Here is a 23,196-nt window from a genome sequence, read left to right on the forward strand (position 1 = left end):
AGTTCCTGAGGGGTGTCCAGCACCTAACAGCTTGCAGGCCAGGGTCCTCAGTTCCCCTTGGGACCTGGACCAAGGGAACTGGACCTGCCGGTTCGATCCCCAGCTCTGTCTGTCTTGGTTGTTGTGTCCTTGGGCAAGACACTTCATCCTACCGCCTACTGGTGATGGCTAGAGGGGCCAATGGTGCGATATGGCAGCCTCGCTTCTGTCAGTCCCAGGGCAGCGCTGTCTACAACTGTAGCTTGCCTCCACCAGTGTGTGAATGTGAGAAAAGTGCTTTGAGGGTCTCGAAAAGCACTATATAAATGCAATCCATTATTATTATTAAGACCACCTTCCTTCTGGCCCTAACTTCCGCCAGATGAATTAGTGAGCTCGAGGCGCTGTATGTCCACAGTGACTGTTGCAGGTGGTGGTCCTCCGGCCCAACCCTGCCTTCTTGAGTAAAGCCCTCTCAGACTTCCACCTCTCTCATTCAGTTGAGCTGCACTCAGGTCCTACTGAAGGTTTGGACCAAGAGGCTGCTGGCTCTGTGCCCCGTCCGAGCTCTGGCACTGCATGTTGCACGTACCCACTCGATCCGGACAACGGACCAGCTGTTAGTTTCATTCAATTCAATTCAATTCAATTTTATTTATTATCATACTTCCGGCGCCGTCTCGGATGGCAGCCTGTCTAGCATGCTCTCTACAGTTGAAAATTACTTTCCCCTTTCTTTCTTTTCCTCTTATTTATTTCTTTTTGTCTACTTAGTTAGTTTTTTAGTTTATACTTCTTGTGTTGTCGAGAAATTTTTGTCCGTGTTTGAACAAGAAACTCTTTGTAAAACTACTGAGATGACCGCAATGCCACGCTGCCCCTTTGTCTATAGCCGGGACCAGCTGCTGGGACTAAGACAGCATAGCCATGCCAGTGTTCAGCATGAGATCCCTGCGGTGATCAAGAGGAACTACCGCGGCTGCAGAGCCGGGAAAACCCGATGACTGAGGAGGAAAAGATTCCGTCCTGCTCTCCCGTCAGTAGTGACTGGCAATGTTAGATCGCTGGTTAATAAGATGGAGGAGATCGCGACGCTAACAAGGACAGAGAAAGTTTTCCGAGAATGCAGTGTTATGTGTTTCACGGAGACATGGCTGCACAAAAACATCCCGGACCAGGTGGTGGATATAAACGGATTTACGTGTGTGAGAGCGGACAGGGACCCAGGCAGCAGCGAGAAGAAGAGGGGAGGAGGACTCACTCTTTATGTTAACAACCGCTGGTCTTCCCCCAGTCACGTTAAGGTGAGGATGGCTGTGTGTAACAAACACATCGAACTGTTAGCAGTCGGTCTTAGAACATATTATTTACCGCGGGAGTTTTCCTCGCCATTATCGTCATTGTTTACATCGCCCCTGATGCCAACGCGGCGCAGGCATATGATGTCATCAGCTCTGTGACAGCGGACCTACTAAATCATAGTCCCTCTGCCTTTGTGGCTATAATGGGCGATTTTAACCACACGAACCTCTCCACTGTTCTACCTACATTCAAGCAGTATGTGGACTGCAAAACAAGAGACAATAAAACACTGGACCTGTTTTATGCCAATGCTACTGAGGCATACACCTCCAGCCCTCTCCCTCCTCTGGGCAGTGCTGATCACAACCTGGTCTACCTCCAGCCCCTTTACAGATCTGCCGTCCAGAGACAACCTGCAGCCATAAAAACCGTTACAACATGGACAAGGGAGTCGGAAGAGACTCTGCAGGGATGCTTTGAGTCAACAGACTAGATTGTTCTTTGTGATTCTCATATGGACAATATTGCCAATCTGACAGGCTGTGTTACAGATTATACAGGGAGTGCAGAATTATTAGGCAAATGAGTATTTTGTCCACATCATCCTCTTCATGCATGTTGTCTTACTCCAAGCTGTATAGGCTCGAAAGCCTACTACCAATTAAGCATATTAGGTGATGTGCATCTCTGTAATGAGAAGGGGTGTGGTCTAATGACATCAACACCCTATATCAGGTGTGCATAATTATTAGGCAACTTCCTTTCCTTTGGCAAAATGGGTCAAAAGAAGGACTTAACAGGCTCAGAAAAGTCAAAAATAGTGAGATATCTTGCAGAGGGATGCAGCAGTCTTAAAATTGCAAAGCTTCTGAAGCGTGATCATCGAACAATCAAGCGTTTCATTCAAAATAGTCAACAGGGTCGCAAGAAGCGTGTGGAAAAACCAAGGCGCAAAATAACTGCCCATGAACTGAGAAAAGTCAAGCGTGCAGCTGCCAAGATGCCACTTGCCACCAGTTTGGCCATATTTCAGAGCTGCAACATCACTGGAGTGCCCAAAAGCACAAGGTGTGCAATACTCAGAGACATGGCCAAGGTAAGAAAGGCTGAAAGACGACCACCACTGAACAAGACACACAAGCTGAAACGTCAAGACTGGGCCAAGAAATATCTCAAGACTGATTTTTCTAAGGTTTTATGGACTGATGAAATGAGAGTGAGTCTTGATGGGCCAGATGGATGGTCCCGTGGCTGGATTGGTAAAGGGCAGAGAGCTCCAGTCCGACTCAGACGCCAGCAAGGTGGAGGTGGAGTACTGGTTTGGGCTGGTATCATCAAAGATGAGCTTGTGGGGCCTTTTCAGGTTGAGGATGGAGTCAAGCTCAACTCCCAGTCCTACTGCCAGTTTCTGGAAGACACCTTCTTCAAGCAGTGGTACAGGAAGAAGTCTGCATCCTTCAAGAAAAACATGATTTTCATGCAGGACAATGCTCCATCACACGCATCCAAGTACTCCACAGCGTGGCTGGTCCATCATCAAATGTGAGATTTACAAGGAGGGAAAACAGTACACCTCTCTGAACAGTGTCTGGGAGGCTGTGGTTGCTGCTGCACGCAATGTTGATGGTGAACAGATCAAAACACTGACAGAATCCATGGATGGCAGGCTTTTGAGTGTCCTTGCAAAGAAAGGTGGCTATATTGGTCGCTGATTTGTTTTTGTTTTGTTTTTGAATGTCAGAAATGTATATTTGTGAATGTGGAGATGTTATATTGGTTTCACTGGTAAAAATAAATAATTGAAATGGGTATATATTTGTTTTTTGTTAAGTTGCCTAATAATTATGCACAGTAATAGTCACCTGCACACACAGATATCCCCCTAAAATAGCTAAAACTAAAAACAAACTAAAAACTACTTCCAAAAACATTCAGCTTTGATATTAATGAGTTTTTTGGGTTCATTGAGAACATGGTTGTTGTTCAATAATAAAATTATTCCTCAAAAATACAACTTGCCTAATAATTCTGCACTCCCTGTATCAACTTCTGTGTTGACACTGTGGTTCCCAAAAAAACCATTTTGTGCTTCCCCAACAACAAGCCCTGGGTTATGTTAGGGTTCAGAAATTGAGGAGGAAAACCAAAATAATGACCACTGATCCTGCCGGGTGCAATTAGACGAAGATTTTAATGAATACACGCGTGGAGTCCAACACTGTGCAGATTCAGTGTTGAACTGTCTTACAATTGTCAGAACAAAGACTTTATAGGGTTGGGGTGATACTGCTCCCCCCCCTTCTGTTGCCAGGCAGACTCAATACAGCATACGTCAATGCAAAACCACAAACGTTCAGTTAACTTTGACATAGTTTAAAAAGAACATTGTCTTCGCGTCGAAGTCAGGTGTCTTCCTGTTGTCCCCGGACGCTCGCTTATCTGTCTGGAACATCAGGCACACGTTCTGCACAAACTGTCACTCATGCAGGCACAATTTTGCAGTCGCAAGCAAAACATGATTAAACTCTTACCTATATAAATGAGTCTATCTAATATGTGTGTATGTATGTGGGTGTATGTGTGTGTCAGCTTCGGCTGCCCTTTGTTTCACCTCTCAGCTCCCCAGCTAGACCTTGTAACCTTTCCACTAGACAGAAGGCCAGCACGTACACAACTGAAACTATGTGTGTGTGTATGTGTGTCTCGTCCTTAAATGCTCTCTCATCTCACCCGTTGCACTTCTGACCTTTCACCAGAACAGAGGCTCATCCTTACATGTAATAACCTAACTGGAACTATATATGTAATCTACTGAATAAATGTTTTAATCAAAAACCTCTACTAAAAGCTTAATCCAAAGATATAAATGCATAATAAAATAACCTGCTCTTAGCTTGCACTCAGACTCTGCTTTCAGTTTCACTTTTGCAAAGCATGGCGTTTCCTGTCAGCCTGCAACTCAGTTTCTCACCCACTGAAGACTTCAGTGTAAGAATATAAAAACATTCAAAAGCCTTTAAAATTATAGATTCACCTCAACAGTTTAAAGTGGTTCTTACTGGACTTGTAATAAAAGCTTAATTGGGTGCCAATATGTTTAAGCCTCTAAATGCAATATCCCTACTTGGAGATTATGTGATTAATGCCATGGTAATATGAACAATAGCAGTGAAATAATTTCTCTAATCCCAATAGTTACCAAAGACATCAAAGCAACCCTGAACAAGAAAAAAAAGAGCTTTCAGAAACGGTGACAGAGATCAGCTGAAACTGGTGCAGAAGGAGCTGAAAGCCAAGATTGCAGAGGGTAAAGAGTCCAACAGAAGGGGGCTGGAAAATAAACTGCAGGAAAACAACACCAGGGAGGTGTGGAATGGAATGCGGGCCATCACTGGCCTGAGACAAAAGAGAGGTGTTGCGATGGATGTGGACGTCGAAAGTGCTAACAACCTAAATCTGGACTTCAATAGGTTTGACTGCCCTGCCTCTCCTGTCTCCACACCCAGCTCAGATCAACCCGTCGACCCTCAGTGACTACAGGCCAGTGGCTCTGACCTCACATGTCATGAAGACGCTAGAGAGACTCATCCTGAAACATCTGCGTCTGCTCATGGAGCCCTGGCTGGACCCCCTGCAGTTTGCTTATCAACCTCGTATCGGAGTGGAGGATGCCCTCATCTACCTGCTGGACCAGGCTTATTCTCATCTGGACATAGTTGGGAGCACTGTGAGGGTCATGTTCTTTGACTTCTCTAGTGCTTTTAACACGATCAGACCATCACTGCTGGGGAATAAGCTCACGGAAATGCAGGTGGACGCCCCACTGGTAGGTTGGATTACGGACTATTTAACAAGTCGACCACAGCATGTCCGACTGAAGACCTGCCGCTCAGATAACATCCTGAGCAGCACAGGGGCGCTGCAGGGGACGGTCCTATCACCCTTCCTCTTCACCCTCTACACATCTGAGTTCAGGTACAAGTCTCAGTCATGTCATCTGCAGAAATTCTCGGATGACTCTGCCATCGTGGGCTGTATCAGGGATGGACAGGAGGAGGAGTACAGGAGTGTGGTGGACAGCTTTGTCGAGTGGTGTGAGCTTAACCACCTACAACTAAAGATCACAAAGACAAAAGAACTGATTATGGACTTTAGGAAGCAGGCTCCTCCTCCTAACCCTGTCACCATCAGAGGGGCTGATGTGGAGATCGTTGAGGACTACCGGTACCTGGGCGTACACTTGGACTGTAAACTGGACTGGACCAAAAACACCAATGCTATCTTCAAAAAAGGGCAGAGTCGGCTTTTCCTACTGAGGCGACTCAGGTCCTTCAATGTTGGTAGGAAAATGCTGACCATGTTCTATCACTCGGTGGTGGAGAGCGTCGTGTTCTTTGCAGCTGTGTGCTGGGGAAGTGGGGTGAAGACAGCTGATGCCAACAGGCTGAACAAACTGATTAAAAAGGCTGGTTCTGTCCTGGGTGTCAGACTTGAGAACCTGGAGGAGGTGTCTGAGAGGAGAATGCTAAAAAACTTCTTTCTATCATGGACAACCCCTCCCACCCCATGCACGCCCCCATGATGGACCATCGGAGCAAAGGCAGCAAAAGACTCATTGCCCCGAAATGCAGAACTGACCGCCACAGGAAATCCTTTGTGCCAGTGGCAATAAGACTGTATAACTCTTCCTCACTCTGTAGGTGATTTTCCTGAGACTATTACCAATGTTATTCTGTTCCTTTTCAGACTGTGCAATATTACCCAACAGTACCTTATTGAATATTGAATATTTGTTTCATCTCCCCATAATACGCTGCTACTCCCTTTATTCTATTGCACATTACTATGTCACTTTCTAGAATCGCCTGCACTGATAGTGAAGTTATTTATTCTCCAGGATACAGTCATTTGTATTACTTCATTAGAGTTATTGATACTATGTCTTGCACTATCCTACTACTGTATATTACTGTATACTACTATTCTTATTGTACATATTGTATATCTTATTTATCTGTTCCTCTGTCTCTCCTGCTGCTTTGAGCATGTACATGACAAAAGAATTTCCCTCGGGATAAATAAAGTTATTCTTATTCTTATTCTTATTTATATAGTGCCGAATCACGACAACAGTCGCCTCAAGGCACTTTATATTGCACAGTAGATCGTACAATCATAGATACAGAGAAAAACCCAACAATCATATGACCCCCTATGAGCAGGCACTTTGGCGTCAATGGGAAGGAAAAACTCCCTTTTAACAGGAAGAAACCTCCGGCAGAACCAGGCTCAGGGAGGGGTGGGGCCATCTGCTGCGACCGGTTGGGGTGAGAGAAGGAAGACAGGATAGAGACATACTGTGTAAGAGAGACAGAGATTAATAACAGGTATGATTCAATGCAGAGAGGTCTACTAACACATAGTGAGTGTGAAAGGTGACTGGAAAGGAAAAACTCAATGCATCATGGGAATCCCCCGGCAGCCTACGTCTATCGCAGCATAACTAAGGGAGGATTCAGGGCCAGCTGGTCCAGCACTAACTATATGCTTTAGCAAAAAGGAAAGTTTTAAGCCTAATCTTGAAAGTAGAGATAGTGTCTGTCTCCAGAATCCAAACTGGAAGCTGGTTCCACAGAAGAGGGGCCTCAAAACTGAAGGCTCTCCCTCCCATTCTACTTTTAAATACCCTAGTAACAACAAGTAAGCCTGCAGTGCGAGAGCGAAGTGCTCTAATAGGGTGATATGGTACTACAAGGTCATTAAGATAAGATGGGGCCTGATTATGTAAGACCTTGTATATGAGGAGCAGGATTTTGAATTCAATTCTGGATTTAACAGGAAGCCGATGAAGGGAATCCAAAACAGGAGAAGTATGATCTCTCTTTCTAGTCCCTGTCAGGACTCTTGCTGCAGCATTTTGAATTAACTGAAGGCTTTTCAGGGAGTTTTTAGGACATCCTGATAATAATGAATTACAGTAGTCCAGCCTGGAAGTAATAAATGCATGAACTAGTTTTTCAGCATCACTCTGAGACAGGATATTTCTAATTTTAGAGATGTTGCGCAAATGGAAGAAAGCAGTCTTACATATTTGTTTAATATGTGCGTTGAAGGACATGCCCTGGTCAAAAATGACTCCAAGGTTCCTCACAGTGTTACTGAAGGCCAAGGTAATGCCATCCAGAGTAAGAATCTGGTTAGATACCATATTTCTAAGATTTTCAGGGCAATAACGTCAGTTTTATCTGAATTAAGAAGCAGAAAGTTAGCGGCCGTCCAGGTCTTTATGTCTTTGAGACATTCCTGCAGTTTAACTAATTGGTGTGTGTTATCTGGCTCCATGGACAGATAGAATTGGGTGTCATCAGCATAGCAGTGAAAATGCATGCTATGTCTTCTAATGATGCTGCCTAAGGGAAGCATGTATAATGTAAACAGAATTGGTCCTAGCACTGAACCCTGTGGAACACCATAACTGACCTTTGTGTGTGAAGAGGACTCTCCATTTACATGTACAAATTGGAGTCTGTTAGATAGATATGATACAAACCACTGCAGCGCAGTACCTGTAATACCTACCTACAGCGTGCCGGTCAAATCCCGTGACTTTACGAGACTTTAGCGCGTGTGCAGACTGCAGGATAGTTGCCGCTGAGCTAGCATGTTAGCTAACCAATAGCCCGGAATGGATCTGCTGAGTATAGTTGTGGATGAAGTGGTTCTGGAAGGGCTGGACGGGATAACCATTCCCAGTTTGTGGATATGACTGGAAGACAGGCAGCCCGGGTTTCCCCTCAAGCTCGATGACTACACCAAGGAGCTCATATGGAAGTCACTGGTCATCAACACCGAGCTGACGTTTTACGAGCTCCCAGAGGAGAGAGAGGATGTCGTGCTGACCAACAGGTTTAAGGACATTGATGCAGAGACAGGCATCGAAGTGACTGACAGCTTTACCGACACTCCCAAAGACATCTACCCCATCGACGTTGTTCCAGAAAACAAGGATGGGATTCAGGGCTCATGTGCCTTCTTCAAAAAGAGGAAAGACATCACAAAGCAAGTCAACTCCAAGTCTCCGCTGACCCCATTGTTCAGATTGAACGAGGCTTTGGAAAGATACGGGAGAAAGCTGGTTGTCGTGGCATCACAGTGTCTGCGATATCGTGCCCTGATTGGCAGCGAGAGCGATCCTGATGTAACACTTGGCAGCGACTCTTACTGCGTGCTGGAGAGAGTGGGCCGAGCACGATGGCAAGGAGAGCTGCAGAGGGATCTACATGGAGGCTCTTTCAAGGTGGATGCCCGAAAGTTTCACTACTTCAAAAAGTCTCCTGTCTGATACCAGTTGGTCCCCATGCAGTCCTACGTCAGGTGAATGAAGACCGGACAGCAGCAGCACTCCATCCTTCTGCTGCTTAAACGTTTCCATGTAAACAAGAGGACCAAGTATGACATACTGATTGTTTTATTCAATCCCGGGATCCTGGGAAGCCTCCAGTCCAATTCCCAGTCGTCTCGCTTGGTTGTAGAGACGATCCAGCAGGCACGCCATGACCAAGGGGGTCATACCCCTTACATATGGAATATGTAACGGAGTGGAGAAATAGTCTCTCACTCAGAGAACCAAGGTTACAATGCAACTGTACGTTCATTTGTTTGTTTTCACATCTACCCTGTTATAATGTGTTTCCTTGTGTGCCTCAGTTCCCTTGTTACTCCCAGTTTACTCTTTGTTCCTTGGTTCTGCTGCACGGCAATGCTGCTGCAAGGCTTTTAACTAAGACACGAAAAAGAGAGCACATTACACCAGTTTTATGTTCATTACACTGGCTTCCAGTACATTTTAGAGTTCATTTTAAAATCTTGGTACTGACTTTTAAATCTTTGAATTGTGATACTCCTGCCTACATTTCTGATCTTTTAGAACCCCACGCTCCCTCTCGCAGCCTGAGATCATCTAATCAAAGGCTGTTGGTAGTCCCACAAACACGTTTTAAGACCAGAGGAAATAGATCTATTAGAGCAGTCGCCCCCAGGTTGTGGAATGCTCTCCCTCCATCATTACGTTGCCTTGATTGTATTTATTCTTTTAGAAAGCAGCTTAAGACTCATTTATTTAGATTGGCTTTTAATTAGATTTGTGCTGTATGTTTGATTGTGCTTTTTTTATGTATTTCTGTTTTTATATTACTGTGAAGCACTTTGTGGTTTTTAACCTGTGAAGAGTGCTAAATAAATTGAATCGAATTGTTCCTAGCTCTGAGCCTCTAGCTTCAGACTTTCCTTTTAGTTCTGTGTTTCAGTAAATAAAGCTGCCTCTTTCAATTTGTCCATTTGTTTCTGAGTCCTGAGTCCTATACCTGCCACAGTTGTACATAACAAGGAGAGTGTCTGAGTTTTAGTTGATGCTTGACCTTCTTATGACAAACAGCCAGTGTAATCTGACTTTGTAAGTTAAGACCAACTTATTTTGTGAAGTCTACTTTCCTGTGTTCTCCTTTATATCCAGGAAACCTGTGAAGCGGAGCTGGAGAAAGAGGCATCTTGGAAAAAAAAATGTCATCAGCTGTGTCAGCCTGACTGTACTGGGAGCTGGGATTAACACTGCTGTGGACTTTGTGTGTTAAAACTGTTTATGACCCTTTTTTCACTTGTCATTGAAGTCACTGTCTCTGCTAGAGGAAGTCCTGTGATTGAGTCCTGCTTTTCTGCCCAGTGTCAAACCTTAACACAAACACAACTACAGCCAGGACAGAAAGATTTGAAGACAAAGGAGGAAACAGAGAAGACCTTAAATAGCTCCATGATTTTGTTTCATTCTTTCTGTTTGTTTGATTACATTTAAATGTTTGATAATAAATATATGTTTATGTGTAATGCCAAAGCAGATTTCTTAAACCCTATTGCTCTTTTGCTTCAAAGGAGTTCTTGTGAAACACAAACTTTTAAATCTTTTAAAAATCTTTTAAATGAAGCTGTTATCAGAGCTGTTTCAGTGGATATGTGATGGCAGTCATGTATTTATGGAATGACAGTGGGGCAGATCAAGCATAAATGTGACTGACTGACAGCCACATCACTGCTCTCTCCTGGGCCTCCCCCAGCGAACAAACAGATTAGGGATGTTTAGCGATCTTTTGTTTCAATATTTTGGCATAGCTCACTGCCTAAGTCAGTAAATGGGTGTACTGCATTTACACTTCCTTTTGGTTTTGGCTTATTCTTGGGTGGAGTTGGAGTCGGGAGACAAATTCTTGTTACACCGAGGATGTAACACACTTTTGAATAATTTCGTGAGCAGCAAAAAAACAACACTTACTATTATTCAGCACTTCACTGCACCTTACTGAGTGCTGGCATTTGAGTCTTTCTCACTACTCTGTGTATAGAAATCTGTACATTACAGAGAGTGCAAGCATGCATAATTTTTGATTGCCCTTCTTACAATCCACCTTAAATAAAGGTGGGATAAGGTTTTAGGTTTTAGGAAAGTGGAATTTGTTTTGGTCAGCTCAGATCATGCCAAAAAGTTTACTAATCCCTGAGAAAATTATGTAACTTTTTTTATGCTTTAACTAGGGACCGAGAGTACTTAAAATCTCAGTGAAGCGGAGTAGGTGAGGTAGAAAGTCATTAAGATTACATGTTACATATCACGCATTGTCTCACTTTGTCTTAGAAAATTGTGTGTGTGTGTGTGTGTGTGTGTGTGTGTGTGTGTGTGTGTGTGTCCTCAGTGAACTGTATCAGTCTCTGCAGTATCTTCCAGCTGCAGCAGTCAGTTCAGTTTCTGTTCAGTCTGACTGAGGGAGGTTTTTGTACGACTGTTTTTCACTGTGTGAACACCCACTGACTGTTCAACCAGTGAGCACTCAGACAGTAATAAACTGCTGCATCTTCAGCCTGGACTCCACTGATGGTCAGAGTGAAGTCAGAGTTTGATCCACTGCCTGTAAAACGAGCTGGAATCCCTGATACTCGAGTGCTAGCAAAGTAAATGAGCAATTTAGGAACTCTTCCATCTTTCTGTTGGTACCAGGCTAAACAGTGAGAGTTGCTATGAACATAAACATTCTGACTGGTCCTACACTTGATGCTCACAGATCCTCCCACAGCAGAGCTCACTGCTCCAGGCTGAGTCACTGTGATCTGTCCTCTGGACTCTGAGGATACAGAGACAAAAACATAAAGCAGCTTCATGGTTTTGTGGGCTTCATTTCAGAGGGACAGATGTTGATAGAGGAGAGGAGTTTGATTCTCTGGACTTTACCTGTGAAGCAGCAGCAGAGGAGAGTCCAGATGAGGACGCAGATCAAAGTCATGTTTTTGATGAGGAGGATTTCTCTGGCTTCTGTTGTGATGAAGGACAGCTGTCAGTCATCCAGTCTTCAACTCTCAGGACTATAAACTCTCCCAGAGCACTGGAGCATGGTGCTGCTGATGCAAAGTGCCTCTCTATGGAAATCATCTGACTGACACAATGAAATCCTTCTTGTTTTTTCTATCTGAAATTTTTGTCTGAATTAATGATGTCTTTTCTGTTTTTGCTTAGTTTCCTATTAATTGATATTTAAAATTATTCAAAATGTAATTTGCAATTTCCATATGGATGATGAAGTTAATGTATAATCTGCCCCTTACCCTGAGACAGCTGGGAAAAGCTCCAGCCTCTCCAGAATCCTGTCAGATAAGATCACAGATTGAAATAGAAAGTGTGTGAAGTGTTTTCTCACAGTGTTCCTCACATGTGAACAGACGGCTGTACTCCTGCTGACAGTAATAAACTCCTGCACTTTTAGGTTGAACTTCACTGATGGTCAAAGTGAAGTCAGTTCCAGACTGACTCCCACTTAAATAATCACAAACTCTAGATTTGCAGGTGGCAGCATCATCAATCTGCAGTTTAGGAGCTTCTGCAGGTTTCTGAAGATACCAGGTGATGTCATCACTAACATACTCACCAAGAGTCAGTACGGGTTCAGATCTGGCAGATCACCATCTTTGGCACTATTAGAATCAATGGAATACACCCCAAACTCCATAGACAAAAAGCAATATGTGAATGGGTTATTCATACACTTGAGCGTTGGACACAAGAGACCATGATATATTAATAAGAAAATTGGAACATTATGGTGTTAGGGGAATAGTTTTATATTTGCTTAGGGGTTATTTAAGAGACAGGATGTCAAGAACAATAACCTGGGCACACAGTAGAAGGATTAACATAGTTCAAAAGAAACCAGAAATGCCACATCCACCTTCACGTGAGGGCCAAGTTACCGCTGAATGGTGACTAATGGACTGGCGTGGAGCAGCCAGCCATGCGGGGTTAAATAGTCCTCCTGATGATCGCCTGGAATGGGATGCAGGTGTGGAGACAACAGCCACACCCGTAGGCGTGGGCATCCCATCCGCTCCTCAGGCACCAGGCCGCAGACCATGACACAGGAAGCAGTTTGTGAAATGAAATGGTATTCCTCCTTTTTTATGGACATTGCTTGTGAACACATTTAATTCTTCATGGTTTAAACGAAGTAAAATACTTGTTTTATCTTGTGGTCTTTAATCATTTTGTATTGCAACAAGAGATGATCAGTGATGAGTTTTTCATAGTTCCAGAGTTGTGCTTTTATTCGTGCTTTGGTTTCTTTGCTGTCCTGGTGCTCCAGTGTTTCCATTTCTCTGACCCACTCTGTCATCTTGTTTAGTGTATTCCTCTCACTTTCTTAATTTATCTTTTTGTTAGTTCCTGTTTATTTGGAAAGTTCCTCATCAGTAGAGAGTTGAAGATGAAGAATTTCCATGTAGACACAAGTACAGCAGGACAGAGAGAAAGATTTGAAAACAAAAAGGTGGAAGCAGAAATGCCTTTTAAATAGTTGTATTGCTTTGTTATTGTTATGGAAATTTAATTAACAAAATCTACAGACACGATGAGCAGAAGGCTAACACCTTTTAATAAACACAAGCGCTTGGGAGAGAGCTGCCATCGGGGCACTGACAGCAGTCTACTAATGAAAAGTTTTATTATATGTTTATTATATATTACATTACATATATTACATATTATATATGTTTTATTATAAATAATATATCGAAGCCCAAACTTTCATAATCAGACTTATTTTTATTGTATTTTAAACCCTACAGGATCAGAAAACCCCAACAATTACATGACCCCCTATGAGCAAGCACTTTGGTGACAGTGGGAAAGAAAAACTCCCTTTTAACAGGAAGAAACCTCCAGCAGAACCAGGCAACCATTTACCATTTACAAAAAACATGCTGTGGAAGAAAGCCAGAGATTGATAAGAAGTAATGATTCTATAAACACATAAAGAAACCACGCGACCTGCGGCGTAGGGGCCACAGACGGATGTCCTGGTGGTTGTGTAGTAGGTGGAGCTGATGGCTGGATAGACTCTCCAGAGCTGCCAGGGGACACAGCAGGTGGAGACAAGACTGACTGGATATGAAACATGGAAAAAGGGAAGACAGAGTGACTGAAACTAAAAGCTAGAACAAAAAATATAACATCAAGAGAACTAAAACCATGAATAACAATAATCAAGAAATATAATTTAAACACAAAACACTTGGTCACAGACCCAGGGCCGTGACAAGTATTTTGATTGAAAACATATATTATGTTGTTTAATTTATAATGACGTAGAGTTGGTAAAAGAGGAAGAATTTATAGATTATCTGGGATAAAGAATAGTTGAGTTCTTTAAAATAAATAACAAAAACATCTGCCTTCATTGAATGAAGGCATTTAAATATTTTTATTGAGATTCATAAAAAGCTTTATTATTTAAGAAGTACAATAAATCAGACTGCTTATGTAATGGAGTTATTTCTAGGAAAACGTCTGTCAGAAGATTCATTCACAGAGAGAAAAATAGCCATATGCTATGAGATGATAAATTGATGACGTTTGAAGCAAATGCTTGCTGTGTCAGTGTTTATTTTTGTTAGAGCATATTGTAGTGTTGCAAGTTTTTGTATATATTGTTTGTGTTTGGGGAGAAGCCCCTCCCTTCCGCCTTCCTCCACTTGATGCTTGATTAGAGACACCTGAAGGGCAGCGAGAGGAGACGCTGTAATGACAGGGGATGGAGAGAAGAGAACAGAGAGCTGAACTGAACGGCGAGCCAAACCGAGGGTTAGCAAAAAGGACGCCCCATATTAGAAAACTGGCCCAGTGAGCTGAGAGCGGTCGAGGGTAGTCTCAGTGGGAAACCACAGCTGACAGTGGGTGCTTGACGAAAGCCGACCGTACGTTTGAACCCGGAGCAGCGGCGGGCGGAGTTCAGAGCTCTGGCCTCCCGGGGTAAGTACCACTTGTTAAGATTCATGTAATACCCCGGGAAATTGAGAAGAGTGACTGCCGCTGCTCTCCTGTGCCTAGCGGAAGCTTGAGCGGAGCGGCAAGGCGACAACAGAGGACGCGGTCGGCCCGGCTCCCACTGGTGTAATCGGTGGATTCTTCACGGCCGGGAAGTGTGGCTGTCACCGCTTGCGGGGTGAGCCGTGTAGAATTTAACAAAGGACCCAAGATACTGATATTGCAGTGAAGTGAGAGGCTTTATTGAGACTGAGTGATTAACAAACAAAAGGTGAGAGTGACGAGAAACAGAACTTAGAAATAATCTATACTGGGAAAACTAAAACCTAAACAACAAACCTGAACATGAGAGGAGACAACAAGCAGGGAGAATTCACAGGATGATGCAGGGAAAGAACACAGACAAACCAGCAACGCACACCAGAAAACACAGAGCTTATATACACAAAGAGACAATCAGGGAATGAGACACAAAAGGAGGGAACAGCTGGGAGTAATCAGATGAGACAGGGGAAACATAAACTGAATACACTAACATAAGACACAGACCTTCACAATAAAACAGGAAATACACAAAGGTGCAGAGTGGAGAGAGAGAGTACACTGAGGAGCAGGAGGGAGAACACAGACATGATGGACTGGGGGAAACATGGAATAAAAAAAAAGTGGAAACCCAATAAACTAAACAACTTGGGACCGATAGGAACTCCAAGAATAACAAATGAACTTAACATGATACAGAAACACAGGAAACGAAGAACGCTGGGTCAAAATGACCCAGGACCTTGACAGTGGCGGAGCCTGACTTGGAACTTGGGACTTAGCTCATGGACTGAGCACCGTTATGTTTTTATTGTGCTGAGTTTTATATTTTTATTTTTCTCTCCCCTGATCAGGGTATTTTAGTGTTTTTTAGTGTAAATAAAGTGTATTAATTTTTTAATGACTATTTTAACCGGGTAATACGTCTTCTGTTTCCGGGATCACCCCCTGCTGCTCTCCCCGTTATAGAAGGGGCTCCCTTTTAGCTTACACCCGTGACGCAAACAACAAATGATTATTGAGGAGATACAATTGTTCAGCATTTCACTGCACCTTACTGAGTGCTTCGATTTGTATCTTTCATACTGCTCTGTCCATAAAGATCTATAGATCTCTGTCCATAACAGAGAGTACAAAGACGTGCATTTTTTGATTGCCTTTCTTACAATCCAATTTATATAAAGTTGGGAGAAGGTTCTAAGAAAGTTTTGGAAGGTGGAATTTGTTTTGGTCACCTCAGATCATGCCAACAAGTTTATCAGTCCCTGAGGAAAGTATGTAACTTTAATAAATATATGTTATAACCAGTGTTGAACTTCCCCAACACTGTAATTAAGTAAGTAATTATAGTTACTAGTTACTTCGTCAAAAAAGTAACTGAGTTAGTAACTGAGTTACAAGATTCTAAAAGTAATTAATTACTTGAAAGGTAACTATTGTGTTACTTAAAAAAAAATGTTTAACCCTCTGGGTCCAGGGTATAATTGGCCATTTTTAACTACTTTTGATTTTCCCTCCACATTTCACCTTTAAAAACTATTTACTTTGCCTTGTTTGGTATCATCCTTTTCAGCACAACCTCACGTGTCTGAATTTACTGTTATGTTTTCATTTTGACGTACTGTACTAACACAATTGATCTAAAATCAGACAAAAAAAACATAAAATCAGAGTAGAAAAAGTTATATTTTTTACTGTAACAACCACAAACATGTTTATTGAATCATATTTCATAACTTTAAATGCAAATATAAATTGTCAATTTTGTCAACACGAAAGGGCTGGGGTTTTTTTTGTTTGTTTGTTTTTTAAGCTCTAGCAAGCACTCTCATAAGCAGAGAGTGCTTGCTAGAGCTGTCCTTAGACAGTAAACATGACGCAACTATTGAGGAAGAAACGCCGCGTATATATTGTTTATCATGACTCTGGTTTTACTTGGCCTATCAACACAATTTATAAACTGGTATATATCACCTTGTTGCTTTGTCTTTAAGTGGTCATGTGATTGACTTAGCACGACTACTTTATTCTTCCTCAGTCACACAGCAGCACTCATGCGATTGTTTTTCCCCCTGAGCTCCAGGTGTTGTGCCAAAAAGTGATCGTCAGGCAGAAAGTGATTGCCGTCCGCGGGAGCGCGCGTGCTGCTTAAAGATGTAGCCCCCAGATTACTTACGTAGACAGCTACTTCCTTACAACTGATGCAGTAAGCTGAAGACAGCTTCAACCGTCTGGTTGTTGAAAAATAGTAACGCGACCGCACCGCATTTTCTTGTTAGTAACAGTAACAGCGTTGTAACGATAGGAATAGTAATTAGTGAGATTACTCGTTACTGAAAATAGTAACGCCGTTAGTAACGCCGTTATTCGCATCACTGGTTATAACACATGTAGGGAGGTCAAAGTCATGAAGATTCCATGTTATATATCACATATTCTCTCACTTTTTATTTTTATCTCATTTACTAAAGACAATCTTTGTGATGAATCACTTTAGTGTGTGTGTGTGTGTGTGTGTGTGTGTGTGTGTGTGTGTGTGTCCTCAGTGAACTGTATCAGTCTCTGCAGTATCTTCCAGCTGCAGCAGTCACTTCAGTTTCTGTTCCGTCTGACTGAGGGAGGTTTTTGTACGACTGTTTTTCACTGTGTGAACACATCCTGATTGTTAGGATAGTGAAAACTCTGACAGTAATAAACTGCTGCATCTTCAGCCTGGACTCCACTGATGGTCAGAGTGAAGTCAGAGTTTGATCCACTGCCTGTAAAACGAGCTGGAATCCCTGAATCTCGAGTGCTAGCATAGTAAATGAGCAGTTTGGGGAGGTTTCCATCTTTCTGTTGGTACCAGGCTAAACGATGGTTGTTGTCCCAATTAATAACATTCTGACTGGTCCTACACTTGATGCTCACAGATCCTCCCACAGCAGAGCTCACTGCTCCAGGCTGAGTCACTGTGATCTGTCCTCTGGACTCTGAGGATACAGAGACAAAAACATAAAGCAGCTTCATGGTTTTGTGGGCTTCATTTCAGAGGGACAGATGTTGATAGAGGAGAGGAGTTTGATTCTCTGGACTTTACCTGTGAAGCAGCAGCAGAGGAGAGTCCAGATGAGGACGCAGATCAAAGTCATGTTTTTGATGAGGAGGATTTCTCTGGCTTCTGTTGTGATGAAGGACAGCTGTCAGTCATCCAGTGTTCAACTCTCAGGACTATAAACTCTCCCAGAGCACCGGAGCATGGTGCTGCTGATGCAAAGTGGCTCTCTATGGAAATGATCTGACTGATGCCAGCAGGACTACATAATTAGTCTTTGCAATGTGAATTCACAGGTTTCATTTTAATTAGCCAACGTGTTTTGAGATGTAATTGGGTTGGTAGTTTTTTATTATTCTATTTATTACTTTATCCAGGATCTTGAAGCCTTCTCCTGATGCACAATCTGGTAATTTGAATCAAAAGCAGAATTAAACATTTATTCAGCTACTGCTATAAAAGTGATCAATGACACCACTGAGGCAATGAACCTTTTGGTGTCACGTTTTTCCTAGACTGACTCCAACGCAGACTTGGACCAGTCTCATGATGCTGTTTAATAATAGATCAATCAATTTAACATACCACTGAATAAAGGTCTCAAAGTCAGTTTTCTAAAATCTGGAATGTATTTTAGCAGATTGCCACAAGGATACGTCTTTGTTTTTTAAAGCCATTTCATGGACAGTTTCCATGTACCGAGAAAAAGTAAACAAATGATTGATTGATTTTAAGTAAAATAATTGCATGTATTGTTAATTAATTACTATCCATATGAGGTCCAAAGAGATCATCACCACAGGAAATAACAAAATAAACATAAGAGCAATAGCAAAAACTTTAGGACTGTCCAAATCAACCATCTGGTTCATTCCTAAAAGGAATGAATGCACTGAACAGCACAATACTAAAAAGGACTGAAAAACCACAGAAGAAAACTAAAACTGATAATGACAGAATGCTAAGTTAAGAAAAAAAAACCATTCCCTTGGAAAACTTGGATGCCGTTCGCCTTGCTCGCTCAGCACTCAGTGACACTGACACTGCTTTGCACCTAACAGCTTGCAGGCCAGGGTCCTCAGTTCCCCCTTGGTACCTGGACCTTGTCCTTGGTGCCCTCCATTTGAGCCCCTGGAAAGTGCTGAGTTGAAGTGGCTATCGCTTAAGACTGCCTTCTTTCTGGCCCTAACTTCCACCAGATTAATTAGTGAGCTCGAGGCGCTGTCGGTCCACAGTGACTGTTGTAGGTGGCTGCCAGATGGGAAGGGGGTGGTCCTCCGGCCCAACCCTGCCTTCTTGAAGAAAGCCCTCTTGGACTTCCACCTCTCATTCAGTTGAGCTGCACTCAGCTCTCACTGAAGGTTTGGACTGAGAGGCTGCTGGCTCTGTGCCCCGTCCGAGCTGTGGCACCGTATGTTGCACGTACCCACTCGATTCGGACAACGGACCAGCTGTTAGTTTCATTCCATCCCGGGATTCTGGGAAGCCCCCAGTCCAAGTCATCAGCTGTGTCACACAACTACAGCCAGGACAGAAAGATTTGAAGACAAAGGAGGAAACAGAGAAGACCTTAAATAGCTCCATGATTTTGTTTCATTCTTTCTGTTTGTTGTATTACATTTAAATGTTTGATAATAAATATTAGTTTATGTGTAATACCAAAGCAGATTTTTTAAACCCTATTGCTCCTTTGCTTCAAATGAGTACTTGTGAAACACAAACAGACACAATCAGTATCTTTAAATGAAGCTGAGGTGTTTCATTAGCTATGTGATCACAGTCATGTATTTATGGAATGACAATGGGGCAGATCAAGTATAAATGTTCACTATTTGCTGATGATGTATTTTTTTAATCTACAAAATTACTAACTGAATTCCAGCTTTATTAAAATGAATAAAATCTCATGATGTTATCATCATGGACATAAATGAACATATACCTTGTTCAAATGTGCTGTTGGATTTGAAGGTAAAATCCACAGACTGAACTTGTGGCTTTCACGTTTCTACCCCTCTTATGATCCAAAATCATGTGGGTCATATGTGTGTGTATTTCTTTGGGTGACTCTTCCCATCAGAGGATGTAGGTGTGGGTGTTTCTCTTTCGTCTCTCACAGGTGTGTTCATTGGAGTGTCTTGACAGAGACAAGTGCCTGCTGAGTGGTTGGGTTGACTGATTCCTGTTCCCAAATTGGAAAACTGGATGGACAGCAAGCTCTTAACTACCAGATGACTGACAGCCACATCACCGCTCTCTCCTGGGCCTCCCCCACCGAACAAACAGATTAGGGATGTTTAGAAATCTTTTGTTTCAATATTTTGGCATAGCTCACTGCCTAAGTCAGTAAATGGGTGTACTGCATTTACACTTGCTTTTGGTTTTGGCTTATTCTTGGGTGGAGTTGGAGTCGGGAGACAAATTCTTGTTACACCGAGGATGTAACAAACTTTTGCATAATTTAGTGAGCCGCAAAAAACAACACTTACTATTGAGAAGGTACAATTATTCAGCACTTACTGCACCTTACTGAGTGCTGGCATTTGAGTCTTTCTCACTACTCTGTGTACAGAAATCTGTACATTACAGAGAGTGCAAGCATGCATATTTTTTGATTGCCTTTCTTACAATCCAGCTTATATAAAGTCGGGATAAGGTTTTAAGAAAATTTAGGAAAGTGGAATTTGTTTTCGTCAGCCAGAAAGTTTACTGATCTTTGAGAAAATTATGTAACTTTAATAACTATATGTTATAACTAGGGACCGAAAGCACTTAAAATCTCAGAGAAGCGGTGTAGGTGAGGTAGAAAGTCATTAAGATTACATGTTACATATCACACATTGTCTCACTTTGTCTTAGATAAGTGTGTGTGTGTGTGTGTGTGTGTGTGTGTGTGTGTGTGTGTGTGTGTGTGTCAAGATATGGCCCTGTGAACGCCTTGTTAAAAAGCTGGTGCAAGGAGTCCTGCGGTCCACCTAAACAAAGGGCTCTTATACTTAAACAGATACAGAGTAGGTGTCCTCCCATACTATATATCAGAAAGAGAAGGTACGACCTCTCTCATGACCTTAGGATGTGTGTGCATGCCAGAACACTCTGGAAGGCACACATAGTCTTTGCAGACTACTAAGGATCAGACCTCTATCATTATACAATTGATTATATACCTCTTAGCATATATGATTATATATTTCTAAGCATAAATAACAATCCAACAATATAAACCTGACATCAGTCTGAACTGCTGTTGCCCGAAAACGATCTGGAACTCCAGACTGACGCTCTGTAGTATCATAGATCAGGAGTTTCTGAGCTTTTCCAGATTTCTGAAGGTACCAGTTAATGTCATCACCTATAGTTGTACTGGATTTACATCTGATAGAGACAGTCTGTCCTGGAACAACAGACTGAGCTTTAGGAGTCTGAGTCAGGATGATTTATGCTGATTAACCTGAAAACAGGAAAAGAAGAGAAGAGTTATTGAGACAAATCAAACTCAGAAAAAGATGATCAAACATTAGAGGATCATTTCTTTAACATGGAGAACAGATGGAAGAAGGTCAGTGCTGCTTGTTTCAGAGTTTCTCCATCATAGCAGAACATCATTGTGGTGAACCTGGCTGCATGCTGAAGCAAAGTTTTCAGAGAGAGTCTCACCCTGAACAAGGAGCCCCAGGGTGGCCAGCAGTAGAGTCAGTGACATCATCATTGTGCTGCTGGTGTGTGAGTGGCTCTGAAAGGTCTGGACAGCCACTGATCAACACTGGCCTCTATGGTGTTGAAAGCACTGGAAAAGTAAAAAAACATGACCTTGTGAGCACTGTGAGGGTCATGTTTTTTGACTTTTCCAGTGCTTTCAACACCATCAGGCCAACCCTCCTGGGTGATAAGCTAACAGCGATGCAGGTGGATGCTTCTCTGGTGTCCTGGATTGTTGATTACCTGACAGGAAGACCACAATATGTACGTCTCCCACAGTGTGTGTCTGACAAGGTAATCAGCAACACAGGGGCACCACAGGGGACTGTCCTCTCCCCCTTCCTCTTCACCCACTACACCACAGACTTCAGCCACTGCACAGAGACCTGCCATCTTCAGAAGTTTTGTGATGACTCCGCGGTGGTTGGATGCATCAGCAGGGATGATGAGACAGAGTACCAGGCTGTGGTCGACTCCTTTGTCACGTGGTGTGAGCAGAATCATCTGCAGCTCAACGTGGCAAAGACCAAGGAACTGATAGTGGACTTCAGGAAGACCAGGAAACACTTGACCCTGTTTCAATCCCGGAGGTCAATGTGCACATTGTAGACTACTATAAATACGTTGGAGTACACATTGACAATAAACTGGACTGGGCTAAAAACACCACAGCACTTTACAGGAAGGGCCAGAGTCGTCTCTATTTTTTGAGGCGACTGAGGTCCTTCAACATCTGCTGGACAATGCTCATGATTTTCTATGAGTCTGTTGTGGCCAGTGCGATCCTCTATGCTGTTGCATACTGGGGGAGCAGGCTGAGGGTCGCAGATGCCAACAGACTCAATAAACTGATTCGTAAGGCCAGTAATGTTGTGGGGATGGAGCTGGACTCCCTCAAGGTGGTGGCGGAGAGGCGGATGCTGTCCAAGATAAAGACAATGTTGGATAACACCTCCCACCCACTCCATGACATGCTGGTCAGTCACAGGAACATGTTCAGTAAAAGACTGAGATTACCGAAAAGCACCACTGAACGACACAGGAAATCATTCCTGCCTGTGGCTCCCTGTACAACTCATCCACTTAACACACTGTTTACTGCAACAGCTACACCCTTTTTGCACATGTTCTTCCTTTTTCAGCTATTTATTAATAAATGACCTTTATGTATATATATGCCTGTATATATTGTGCTATTCTTAGTTAGTGTATTGCCTGTCTTTGTTAATGGTTGTTTATAATGGAGCACTGTAATGAAAAAGAATTTCCCCTAGGGATCAATAGTATTCTGATTCTGATTCTGATTAACAGCTGTGAGCAGAGAGGCAGGACACATATGCAAACACACAGAGTCAGTCATCTTTCCTCATCATGTCATCCTGAGTCATGTGTTCAGAATCCTTCAGTCAATACAACACTTTTTTCCTTTGTCTTTTTTTTTTTAATTTGAGTTTAATTTAGTAATTAAAGATATTCCAAAACAGGAACATGTATATTTACTTAAGTATCCAAATCTCAACAATGTTTTGTCAATTTGTGTTTAAAAGGTTAAACTTGAACAATTATTCTTTTCCTAATTTCTTCCATAATTTACTTTCAGAGAGTGTGTGATGACTCATGCTTTGGTATTTATGAATATAAATAATCAGAGAAACATATACATATACACATTAATTGTTACCTTTCTTGAAAACGTATCGCTGTGGTCATCGCAGCCCAAGGAGGAGAAGCCTCTCTCAGACTGAATACACAATACTACTTTCTGCCTTTTAATGAATATTTCTTG

General features: G+C 42.6%; 2 gene segments (V, D, J or C); both read right to left on the reverse strand.

Moving 5' to 3' along the window:
* Nucleotides 1-229: 229 nt before the first annotated feature.
* LOC109199544 (Ig kappa chain V region 3547-like) lies at nucleotides 230-11,611 on the reverse strand. The segment is given in 4 exon segments: nucleotides 230-254; nucleotides 10,911-10,916; nucleotides 11,126-11,447; nucleotides 11,555-11,611. Coding segments are annotated over 4 exon segments (405 nt in total).
* Nucleotides 11,612-17,264: 5,653 nt separating this feature from the next.
* Nucleotides 17,265-17,813, reverse strand: LOC109199541 (Ig kappa chain V region 3381-like). The segment is given in 2 exon segments: nucleotides 17,265-17,649; nucleotides 17,757-17,813. Coding segments are annotated over 2 exon segments (384 nt in total).
* Nucleotides 17,814-23,196: the final 5,383 nt, after the last annotated feature.

Source organism: Oreochromis niloticus, unplaced genomic scaffold (genome assembly GCF_001858045.2).
Source record: "Oreochromis niloticus isolate F11D_XX unplaced genomic scaffold, O_niloticus_UMD_NMBU tig00000736_pilon, whole genome shotgun sequence".
NCBI lineage: Eukaryota > Metazoa > Chordata > Actinopteri > Cichliformes > Cichlidae > Oreochromis > Oreochromis niloticus.